Source organism: Oncorhynchus mykiss, unplaced genomic scaffold (genome assembly GCF_013265735.2).
Source record: "Oncorhynchus mykiss isolate Arlee unplaced genomic scaffold, USDA_OmykA_1.1 un_scaffold_212, whole genome shotgun sequence".
Lineage (NCBI taxonomy): Eukaryota > Metazoa > Chordata > Actinopteri > Salmoniformes > Salmonidae > Oncorhynchus > Oncorhynchus mykiss.
The window spans coordinates 37,501-50,000 of NW_023493683.1; the positions used below are offsets into that span (position 1 = coordinate 37,501).

Consider the following 12,500-nt stretch of genomic DNA (forward strand, 5'->3'; position numbering starts at 1 on the left):
GTACCAGGGAGGGGTGTTTGGTAGTTATATCTTTGATAGTGTTGGTACCAGGGAGGGGTGTTTGGTAGTTATATCTTTGATAGTGTTGGTACCAGGGAGGGTTGTTTGGTAGTTATATCTTTGATAGTGTTGGTACCAGGGAGGGCTGTTTGGTAGTTGTATCTTTGATAGTGTTGGTACCAGGGAGGGGTGTTTGGTAGTTATATCTTTGATAGTGTTGGTACCAGGGAGGGGTGTTTGGTAGTTATATCTTTGATAGTGTTGGTACCAGGGAGGGGTGTTTGGTAGTTGTGTATTTGATAGTGTTGGTACCAGGGAGGGCTGTTTGGTAGTTGTGTATTTGATAGTGTTGGTACCAGGGAGGGCTGTTTGGTAGTTATATCTTTGATAGTGTTGGTACCAGGGAGGGCTGTTTGGTAGTTATATCTTTGATAGTGTTGGTACCAGGGAGGGGTGTTTGGTAGTTGTATCTTTGATAGTGTTGGTACCAGGGAGGGGTGTTTGGTAGTTGTATCTTTGATAGTGTTGGTACCAGGGAGGGCTGTTTGGTAGTTATATCTTTGATAGTGTTGGTACCAGGGAGGGGTGTTTGGTAGTTATATCTTTGATAGTGTTGGTACCAGGGAGGGTTGTTTGGTAGTTATATCTTTGATAGGGTTGGTACCAGGGAGGGCTGTTTGGTAGTTATATCTTTGATAGTGTTGGTACCAGGGAGGGTTGTTTGGTAGTTATATCTTTGATAGTGTTGGTACCAGGGAGGGCTGTTTGGTAGTTGTATCTTTGATAGTGTTGGTACCAGGGAGGGGTGTTTGGTAGTTATATCTTTGATAGTGTTGGTACCAGGGAGGGGTGTTTGGTAGTTATATCTTTGATAGTGTTGGTACCAGGGAGGGGTGTTTGGTAGTTGTGTATTTGATAGTGTTGGTACCAGGGAGGGCTGTTTGGTAGTTATATCTTTGATAGTGTTGGTACCAGGGAGGGCTGTTTGGTAGTTATATCTTTGATAGTGTTGGTACCAGGGAGGGGTGTTTGGTAGTTATATCTTTGATAGTGTTGGTACCAGGGAGGGTTGTTTGGTAGTTATATCTTTGATAGTGTTGGTACCAGGGAGGGGTGTTTGGTAGTTATATCTTTGATAGTGTTGGTACCAGGGAGGGGTGTTTGGTAGTTATATCTTTGATAGTGTTGGTACCAGGGAGGGGTGTTTGGTAGTTATATCTTTGATAGTGTTGGTACCAGGGAGGGGTGTTTGGTAGTTATATCTTTGATAGTGTTGGTACCAGGGAGGGTTGTTTGGTAGTTATATCTTTGATAGTGTTGGTACCAGGGAGGGCTGTTTGGTAGTTGTATCTTTGATAGTGTTGGTACCAGGGAGGGGTGTTTGGTAGTTATATCTTTGATAGTGTTGGTACCAGGGAGGGGTGTTTGGTAGTTATATCTTTGATAGTGTTGGTACCAGGGAGGGGTGTTTGGTAGTTGTGTATTTGATAGTGTTGGTACCAGGGAGGGCTGTTTGGTAGTTGTGTATTTGATAGTGTTGGTACCAGGGAGGGCTGTTTGGTAGTTATATCTTTGATAGTGTTGGTACCAGGGAGGGCTGTTTGGTAGTTATATCTTTGATAGTGTTGGTACCAGGGAGGGGTGTTTGGTAGTTGTATCTTTGATAGTGTTGGTACCAGGGAGGGGTGTTTGGTAGTTGTATCTTTGATAGTGTTGGTACCAGGGAGGGCTGTTTGGTAGTTATATCTTTGATAGTGTTGGTACCAGGGAGGGGTGTTTGGTAGTTATATCTTTGATAGTGTTGGTACCAGGGAGGGTTGTTTGGTAGTTATATCTTTGATAGTGTTGGTACCAGGGAGGGCTGTTTGGTAGTTGTATCTTTGATAGTGTTGGTACCAGGGAGGGGTGTTTGGTAGTTATATCTTTGATAGTGTTGGTACCAGGGAGGGGTGTTTGGTAGTTATATCTTTGATAGTGTTGGTACCAGGGAGGGGTGTTTGGTAGTTGTGTATTTGATAGTGTTGGTACCAGGGAGGGCTGTTTGGTAGTTGTGTATTTGATAGTGTTGGTACCAGGGAGGGGTGTTTGGTAGTTATATCTTTGATAGTGTTGGTACCAGGGAGGGGTGTTTGGTAGTTATATCTTTGATAGTGTTGGTACCAGGGAGGGGTGTTTGGTAGTTGTGTATTTGATAGTGTTGGTACCAGGGAGGGCTGTTTGGTAGTTGTGTATTTGATAGTGTTGGTACCAGGGAGGGGTGTTTGGTAGTTATATCTTTGATAGTGTTGGTACCAGGGAGGGGTGTTTGGTAGTTATATCTTTGATAGTGTTGGTACCAGGGAGGGGTGTTTGGTAGTTGTGTATTTGATAGTGTTGGTACCAGGGAGGGGTGTTTGGTAGTTGTGTATTTGATAGTGTTGGTACCAGGGAGGGCTGTTTGGTAGTTGTGTATTTGATAGTGTTGGTACCAGGGAGGGGTGTTTGGTAGTTGTGTATTTGATAGTGTTGGTACCAGGGAGGGGTGTTTGGTAGTTGTATCTTTGATAGTGTTGGTACCAGGGAGGGGTGTTTGGTAGTTATATCTTTGATAGTGTTGGTACCAGGGAGGGGTGTTTGGTAGTTATATCTTTGATAGTGTCGGTACCAGGGAGGGCTGTTTGGTAGTTATATCTTTGATAGTGTTGGTACCAGGGAGGGCTGTTTGGTAGTTATATCTTTGATAGTGTTGGTACCAGGGAGGGGTGTTTGGTAGTTATATCTTTGATAGTGTTGGTACCAGGGAGGGGTGTTTGGTAGTTATATCTTTAATAGTGTTGGTACCAGGGAGGGGTGTTTGGTAGTTATATCTTTGATAGTGTTGGTACCAGGGAGGGGTGTTTGGTAGTTATATCTTTGATAGTGTTGGTACCAGGGAGGGGTGTTTGGTAGTTGTGTATTTGATAGTGTTGGTACCAGGGAGGGGTGTTTGGTAGTTGTGTATTTGATAGTGTTGGTACCAGGGAGGGGTGTTTGGTAGTTATATCTTTGATAGTGTTGGTACCAGGGAGGGGTGTTTGGTAGTTGTATCTTTGATAGTGTTGGTACCAGGGAGGGCTGTTTGGTAGTTATATCTTTGATAGTGTTGGTACCAGGGAGGGGTGTTTGGTAGTTATATCTTTGATAGTGTTGGTACCAGGGAGGGTTGTTTGGTAGTTATATCTTTGATAGGGTTGGTACCAGGGAGGGCTGTTTGGTAGTTATATCTTTGATAGTGTTGGTACCAGGGAGGGTTGTTTGGTAGTTATATCTTTGATAGTGTTGGTACCAGGGAGGGCTGTTTGGTAGTTGTATCTTTGATAGTGTTGGTACCAGGGAGGGGTGTTTGGTAGTTATATCTTTGATAGTGTTGGTACCAGGGAGGGGTGTTTGGTAGTTATATCTTTGATAGTGTTGGTACCAGGGAGGGGTGTTTGGTAGTTGTGTATTTGATAGTGTTGGTACCAGGGAGGGCTGTTTGGTAGTTATATCTTTGATAGTGTTGGTACCAGGGAGGGCTGTTTGGTAGTTATATCTTTGATAGTGTTGGTACCAGGGAGGGGTGTTTGGTAGTTATATCTTTGATAGTGTTGGTACCAGGGAGGGTTGTTTGGTAGTTATATCTTTGATAGTGTTGGTACCAGGGAGGGGTGTTTGGTAGTTATATCTTTGATAGTGTTGGTACCAGGGAGGGGTGTTTGGTAGTTATATCTTTGATAGTGTTGGTACCAGGGAGGGGTGTTTGGTAGTTATATCTTTGATAGTGTTGGTACCAGGGAGGGGTGTTTGGTAGTTATATCTTTGATAGTGTTGGTACCAGGGAGGGTTGTTTGGTAGTTATATCTTTGATAGTGTTGGTACCAGGGAGGGCTGTTTGGTAGTTGTATCTTTGATAGTGTTGGTACCAGGGAGGGGTGTTTGGTAGTTATATCTTTGATAGTGTTGGTACCAGGGAGGGGTGTTTGGTAGTTATATCTTTGATAGTGTTGGTACCAGGGAGGGGTGTTTGGTAGTTGTGTATTTGATAGTGTTGGTACCAGGGAGGGCTGTTTGGTAGTTGTGTATTTGATAGTGTTGGTACCAGGGAGGGCTGTTTGGTAGTTATATCTTTGATAGTGTTGGTACCAGGGAGGGCTGTTTGGTAGTTATATCTTTGATAGTGTTGGTACCAGGGAGGGGTGTTTGGTAGTTGTATCTTTGATAGTGTTGGTACCAGGGAGGGGTGTTTGGTAGTTGTATCTTTGATAGTGTTGGTACCAGGGAGGGCTGTTTGGTAGTTATATCTTTGATAGTGTTGGTACCAGGGAGGGGTGTTTGGTAGTTATATCTTTGATAGTGTTGGTACCAGGGAGGGTTGTTTGGTAGTTATATCTTTGATAGTGTTGGTACCAGGGAGGGCTGTTTGGTAGTTGTATCTTTGATAGTGTTGGTACCAGGGAGGGGTGTTTGGTAGTTATATCTTTGATAGTGTTGGTACCAGGGAGGGGTGTTTGGTAGTTATATCTTTGATAGTGTTGGTACCAGGGAGGGGTGTTTGGTAGTTGTGTATTTGATAGTGTTGGTACCAGGGAGGGCTGTTTGGTAGTTGTGTATTTGATAGTGTTGGTACCAGGGAGGGGTGTTTGGTAGTTATATCTTTGATAGTGTTGGTACCAGGGAGGGGTGTTTGGTAGTTATATCTTTGATAGTGTTGGTACCAGGGAGGGGTGTTTGGTAGTTGTGTATTTGATAGTGTTGGTACCAGGGAGGGCTGTTTGGTAGTTGTGTATTTGATAGTGTTGGTACCAGGGAGGGGTGTTTGGTAGTTATATCTTTGATAGTGTTGGTACCAGGGAGGGGTGTTTGGTAGTTATATCTTTGATAGTGTTGGTACCAGGGAGGGGTGTTTGGTAGTTGTGTATTTGATAGTGTTGGTACCAGGGAGGGGTGTTTGGTAGTTGTGTATTTGATAGTGTTGGTACCAGGGAGGGCTGTTTGGTAGTTGTGTATTTGATAGTGTTGGTACCAGGGAGGGGTGTTTGGTAGTTGTGTATTTGATAGTGTTGGTACCAGGGAGGGGTGTTTGGTAGTTGTATCTTTGATAGTGTTGGTACCAGGGAGGGGTGTTTGGTAGTTATATCTTTGATAGTGTTGGTACCAGGGAGGGGTGTTTGGTAGTTATATCTTTGATAGTGTCGGTACCAGGGAGGGCTGTTTGGTAGTTATATCTTTGATAGTGTTGGTACCAGGGAGGGCTGTTTGGTAGTTATATCTTTGATAGTGTTGGTACCAGGGAGGGGTGTTTGGTAGTTATATCTTTGATAGTGTTGGTACCAGGGAGGGGTGTTTGGTAGTTATATCTTTAATAGTGTTGGTACCAGGGAGGGGTGTTTGGTAGTTATATCTTTGATAGTGTTGGTACCAGGGAGGGGTGTTTGGTAGTTATATCTTTGATAGTGTTGGTACCAGGGAGGGGTGTTTGGTAGTTGTGTATTTGATAGTGTTGGTACCAGGGAGGGGTGTTTGGTAGTTGTGTATTTGATAGTGTTGGTACCAGGGAGGGGTGTTTGGTAGTTATATCTTTGATAGTGTTGGTACCAGGGAGGGTTGTTTGGTAGTTATATCTTTGATAGTGTTGGTACCAGGGAGGGGTGTTTGGTAGTTGTGTATTTGATAGTGTTGGTACCAGGGAGGGGTGTTTGGTAGTTGTGTATTTGATAGTGTTGGTACCAGGGAGGGGTGTTTGGTAGTTGTATCTTTGATAGTGTTGGTACCAGGGAGGGTTGTTTGGTAGTTATATCTTTGATAGTGTTGGTACCAGGGAGGGGTGTTTGGTAGTTATATCTTTGATAGTGTTGGTACCAGGGAGGGGTGTTTGGTAGTTGTGTATTTGATAGTGTTGGTACCAGGGAGGGGTGTTTGGTAGTTGTGTATTTGATACTGTTGTTATCAAGGAGGGCTGTTTGTTAGTTTATATAAACTGACCTCATAAGAAACATCAAGAGCTTTGTGACCTGCTTTCTGACTCACTAGAATCAGGTCAGGGGAGTGTGTGTGTGTGTGTGTGTGTGTGTGTGTGTGTGTGTGTGTGTGTGTGTGTGTGTGTGTGTGTGTGTGTGTGTGTGTGTGTGTGTGTGTGTGTGTGTGTGAGAGAGAGAGAGAGACACACAGTGATTTGGGGGATTATGGGCATAAGGCCCAGATGAACATGACTGATCCTGAATGAAACAGACCCAATCCCCTCTCATACAAGCTTGGTAACAGCTGAGATAGTTGACACAATCCCCTCCCATACAAACTGGTTATCAGCTGAGATAGTTGACACATCCCCTCCCATACAAACTGGTTATCAGCTGAGATAGTTGACACAATCCCCTCCCATACAAACTGGTTATCAGCTGAGATAGTTGACACAATTCCCTCCCATACAAACTGGTTATCAGCTGAGATAGTTGACACAATCCCCTCCCATACAAACTGGTTATCAGCTGAGATAGTTGACACCACCCCCTCCCATACAAACAGGTTATCAGCTGAGATAGTTGACACAATTCCCTCCTATACAAACTGGTTATCAGCTGAGATAGTTGACTCAATCCCCTCCTATACAAACTGGTTATCAGCTGAGATAGTTGACATAATCCCCTCCCATACAAACTGATTATCAGCTGAGATAGTTGACACAATCCCCTCCTATACAAACTGGTTATCAGCTGAGATAGTTGACTCAATCCCCTCCTATACAAACTGGTTATCAGCTGAGATAGTTGACATAATCCCCTCCCATACAAACTGGTTATCAGCTGAGATAGTTGACATAATCCCCTCCCATACAAACTGGTTATCAGCTGAGATAGTTGACACATCCCCTCCCATACAAACTGGTTATCAGCTGAGATAGTTGACACAATCCCCTCCTATACAAACTGGTTATCAGCTGAGATAGTTGACACATCCCCTCCCATACAAACTGGTTATCAGCTGAGATAGTTGACACAATCCCCTCCTATACAAACTGGTTATCAGCTGAGATAGTTAAAAATTCTTAGGGCTGAAATCCTGTTAACGGGATCGATATGTCAACAGCCAGTGAAAGTGCAGGGCGCCAAATTCAAAACAACAGAAATCTCATCATTAAAATTCCTGAAACATACATGTATTTTATACCGTTTTAAAGGTAATCTTGTTGTTAATCCCACCACAGTGTCCGATTTCAAATAGGCTTTAGAGCGAAAGCACCACAAACGATTATGTTAGGTCACCACCAACTCACAGAAAAACACAGCCATTTTTCCAGCCAAAGAGAGGAGTCACAAAAAGCACAAATAGAGATAAAATGAATCACTAACCTTTGATTATCTTCATCAGATGACACTCATAGGACTTAATGTTACACAATACATGTATGTTTTGTTTGATAAAGTTCATATTTATATAAAAAAATCTCAGTATACATTGTTCACTAGTTCCAAAAACATCTGGTGATATTGCAGTGAACCACATCATTTTACAGAAATACTCATTATAAATGTCGATAAAAATACAATTGTTAGACATGGAATTATAGATATACCTCTCCTTAATGCAACCGCTGTGTCAGATTTTTTTAAAAACTTTACGGAAAAAGCAAACCATGCAATAATCTGAGAACGCCGCTAGGAGAAAAAAATAATGTATGCGCCATGTTGGAGTCAACAGAAATCAGAAATAACATTAGAAATATTCCCTTACCTTTGATGATCTTCATCAGAATGCAGTCCCATGAATCCTAGTTCCACAATAAATGTTTGATAATGTCCATTATTTATGTCCAAGTAGCTACTTTTGTTAGGGCGTTTAGTACACAAATCCAAACGCTCGTGCAGGTCCAGCCGAACGTCGGACGAAAACTTCAAAAACATATATTACAGGTCGTAGAAACATTTCAAACTAAGTATAGAATCAATCTTTAGAATGTTTTTATCATAAATCTTCAATAACGTTCCAACCGGAGTATCCCATTGTCTGTAGAAAAGCCATGGAATGCAGGTCGCTATCATGTGAAATGCGCGTGACCAGGAAATTGCTCTCTGCCAGTAACCTGACTCATTCAGCTCTTATTCATCCCCACAACACAGTAGAAGCCTCATTTAAGTTTCTAAAGACGATTGACATCTAGTGGAAGCCCTAGGAAGTGCAACTTCATCCATATCCCACTGTGAATTCAATAGGGGCTGGGTTGAAAATCGACCAACCTCAGATTTCACACTTCCTGTTTGGATTTCTTCTCAGGTTTTTGCCTGACATATGAGTTCTGTTATACTCACAGACATCATTCAAACAGTTTTAGAAACGTCAGAGTGTTTCCGATCCAATACTAATAATAATATGCATATATTAGCAACTGGGACTGAGGAGTAGGCCGTTTACTCTGGGCACCTCTGGGCATCTTTCATCCAAGCTACTCAATACTGCCCCTGCAGCCATAAGAAGTTGACACAATCCCCTCCAATACAAACTGGTTATCAGCTGAGATAGTTGACACACATCCACTAACCAACACATCGACTGTACATGCAGATTGATTGATTGGTTGATTGATTGATTGATTTATTGATTGGTTGATTGATTGGTTGATTGATTGGTTGATTGAATATTGATTGGTTGATTGATTGGTTGATTGGTTGATTGATTGGTTGATTGATTGATTGATTGGTTGATTGATTTATTGATTGGTTGATTGATTGGTTGATTGATTGGTTGATTGGTTGATTGATTGGTTGATTGATTGATTGACACTTTGATAATCCCCAAGGGGCTGCTGATCTGATTTTCTGAAAGAATTAACAGTAAACGTTACACACAGAAGTGTGAAAACCATAAGGACATTACAAATGTATCTCTTCCTCCCCCCACTTCTCTCTCTTTCCCTCTCTCTCCCTCCCCTCTTTCTCCCTCTCTCTCCCCCCTCCAGGTATCCCAGGCAGCGACTACATCAATGCCAACTACATTGATGGCTACCGTCGTCAAAACGCCTACATCGCGACGCAGGGCTCTCTCCCCGAGACCTTCTGTGACTTCTGGAGACTGGTTTGGGAACAGCACACGGCCAACATCGTCATGATGACCAAGCTAGAGGAGAAGTCTCGGGTAAGGAGTGAGATCCCTTGTTTAATACAGTGAAGATTGATAGAAATTGCATTTTTTTACATGTTAATGATTTTTTAACAGACACATTTATCCAGAGCAGTTAGTGTCAGATCATTGTAATGATTTGGGGTGAAGGAGGACGGATCAGTTGACGGCCAATGGGGATGGAAAGATAGAACTAGACTATGTCCTGTACAGCGTTGTACCCACTAATGCCAACGTACAGTGTAGATAGAATGTCTTCTTGTGTGGATGGTCAAGGGGGGAACAGGGAACATAACTGCCTAATCATTTTGTAGACTGTAAAAGTGACCACAACAAGTCCAAACAGATACCGTATAATAATAAGACTTTAAACAGAATCATTTCAAACGTTGTTTACATTTTTAAAACCGATATGATGACATATATCTCTTTAGTATGCGTTTGAATACTTTTTAGAACAGGTTAACAGATTCCAAAATGAAAATCAGTTGGAGCTGATTTGCTATTTTCCAAGAATAAATAAATAAATATCTATATTGTTTTTTTTGGGGGGGGGCTTAGAAAACTTGGGGGGGCCAAATAACATCCGGGGGCCAGTTGGTGATCCTTGTTGTATATTATGTGTGTATACAGCAATATGACTCTCCTTATTAGGACTTCAAATAATCATGTATTTTCTCCCTCTAACGTGTTTCTAACATGGTGCTGTCACCTTTAGTCTTCCGTCTCTCTTCTTACCCCATGTAGAAACTAGGTACAACTTTCTCTTTCCACCATGCTTCTACTGATACTATGCTTATACTGTAGTACTGTCTTGTACTATGTAGTACCATGGCTAATAGAACTAACATGTACTATGTAGTACCATGGCTAGTAGTACTAACATGTACTATGCAGTACCATAACTAGTAGAACTAACATTTACTATGTAGTACCATGACTAGTAGAACTAACATGTACTATGTAGTACCATGACTAGTAGAACTAACATGTGCTATGTAGTACCATGGCCAGTAGAACTAACATGTACTATGTAGTACCATTACTAGAACTACCATGTACTATGTAGTACCATGACTAGTAGTACTACCATGTACTATGTAGTTTTATGACTAGTAGTAATACCATGTAATACTTAGTACCATGACTAGTAGTACTAACATGTACTATGTAGTACCATGACTAGTAGTACTAACATGTACTATGTAGTACCATGACTAGTAGTAATACCATGTAATACTTAGTACCATGACTAGTAGTACTAACATGTACTATGTAGTACCATGACTAGTAGTACTACCATGTAGTACCCAGACTATATATCCATGTACATAAATGGCTATGTAGTTCCATGACTAGTAGTACTACCATGCACTATGTAGTACCATGACTAGTAGTACTACCATGTACTTTGTAGTTTCATGACTAGTATAATTATCATGTAGTGCCCAGACTATATATCCATGTAAATATATGGCTATGAGTACCATGATAATACTAATAGTTTAGGTAGTTTAGTAGAAGCCTCTTCTAGGCTACTACTAATACTATGCTAATACTGTGGCATCACCATAGTATTACCATGACTAGTAGTATTGCCATGTAGTACCCAGAGTATGTAAATATATATATATATATTCATGTAAATATATAGATAAATACATCTATATTTATAAATATATGGTCATATATGGATCAATATATGGTTATACAGTGGGGCAAAAAAGTATTTAGTCAGCCACCAATTGTGCAAGTTCTCCCACTTAAAAATATGAGAGAGGCCTGTAATTTTCATCATAGGTACACGGTCTGTGAGAGCCAGAAATCTTGCTTGTTTGTAGGTGACCAAATACTTATTTTCCACCATCATTTGCAAATAAATTCATTAAAAATCCTACAATGTGATTTTCTGGATTTCTTTTTCTCATTTTGTCTGTCATAGTTGAAGTGTACCTATGATGAAAATCACAGGCCTCTCTCATCTTTTTAAGTGGGAGAACTTGCACAATTGGTGGCTGACTAAATACTTTTTTGCCCCACTGTATATATAATTAAATATGGATAAATATATGGTTGTATATGGGTAAATATATGGTTACATATGTATAAGTATATGGTTATATATGGATAAATATATGGTTATATACCTGTATATAGTTATAAATGGATACATATATGTATAAATATATGGTTATATATGGATAAATATATGGTTATAAATGGATACATATATGGTTATATATGGATAAATATATGGTTATATATGGATAAATATATGGATATGTATGACTAAATATATGGCACTGGTAGTACCATGCTAATACTAACAATAATACTAATATTGTAGTATTACCATGTACTATATAGTACCATTTTAATAGCAGTACTAATACTGTGGTAGTAATGTACTGTAGTGCTGTGTGGTAGCTGCTGCCGTGACTCTTTTTCAACTCTCTCTCTCTCTCTCTCTCTCTCTCTCTCTCTCTCTCTCTCTCTCTCTCTCTTTCTGTGTGTCTGTTTCAGATGCCCTCTTATTTCTTCTCCAAGGCAAGACATCCCTCTCTCCTTCCCTCCCTCCTTTACCCTCCCCCTATCCCTCTCTCCTTCCCTCCCTCCTTTACCCTATCCCTCTCCCTTTACCCTCTTACTTCATCTCTGCAACCTCTGGTCACATGGTTTTCTGATCACACAATATATTATTTTCTGCCTGGTTTTTAAAACACACTGAGAATGACTGAAATGCTCCTCTAAAAAAAACACTTTTGGAGACTCAACAAAATGCACGTTGTCCGTTAGTTCACGTTGTCCGTTAGTTCACGTTGTCCGTCACGTTGTCCGTTAGTTCACGTTGTCCGTTAGTTCACGTTGTCCGTCACGTTGTCCGTTAGTTCACGTTGTCCGTTAGTTCACGTTGTCCGTCACGTTGTCCGTTAGTTCACATTGTCCGTTAGTTCACGTTGTCCGTTAGTTCACGTTGTCCGTTAGTTCACGTTGTCCGTTAGTTCACGTTGTCCGTTAGTTCACGTTGTACGTTAGTTCACGTTGTCCGTTAGTTCACGTTGTCCGTTAGTTCACGTTGTCCGTCACGTTGTACGTTAGTTCACGTTGTACGTTAGTTCACGTTGTCCGTTAGTTCACGTTGTCCGTTAGTTCACGTTGTCCGTCACGTTGTCCGTTAGTTCACGTTGTACGTTAGTTCACGTTGCATGTTGTTGTGTGTTGTGTTCTTTGGATCTCGTTCAAGGTTGGGGTCGAGATACAGGAGATGTCCAGGGGGTGTCCTGTCTCTCCCTACAGAAACAGGAGATAGACTAGTGTCCTGTCCAGGGGGTGTCCTGTACATCAAGCTGTCTCACTACAGAAACAGGAGATAGACTAGTGTCCTGTCCAGG

The 12,500-nt window shown here is 41.3% G+C and overlaps 1 protein-coding gene across 1 annotated transcript in view; it reads left to right on the top strand.

Moving 5' to 3' along the window:
* LOC110519863 (receptor-type tyrosine-protein phosphatase delta) overlaps positions 1-12,500 on the top strand; it is a gene marked incomplete at its 5' end in the record, with an annotated part of 90,362 nt that overhangs the window by 33,322 nt on the left and 44,540 nt on the right. Inside the window, 1 exon segment of the mRNA XM_036972934.1 lies at positions 8,948-9,123. Coding sequence (XP_036828829.1) covers positions 8,948-9,123 — 176 coding nt within the window.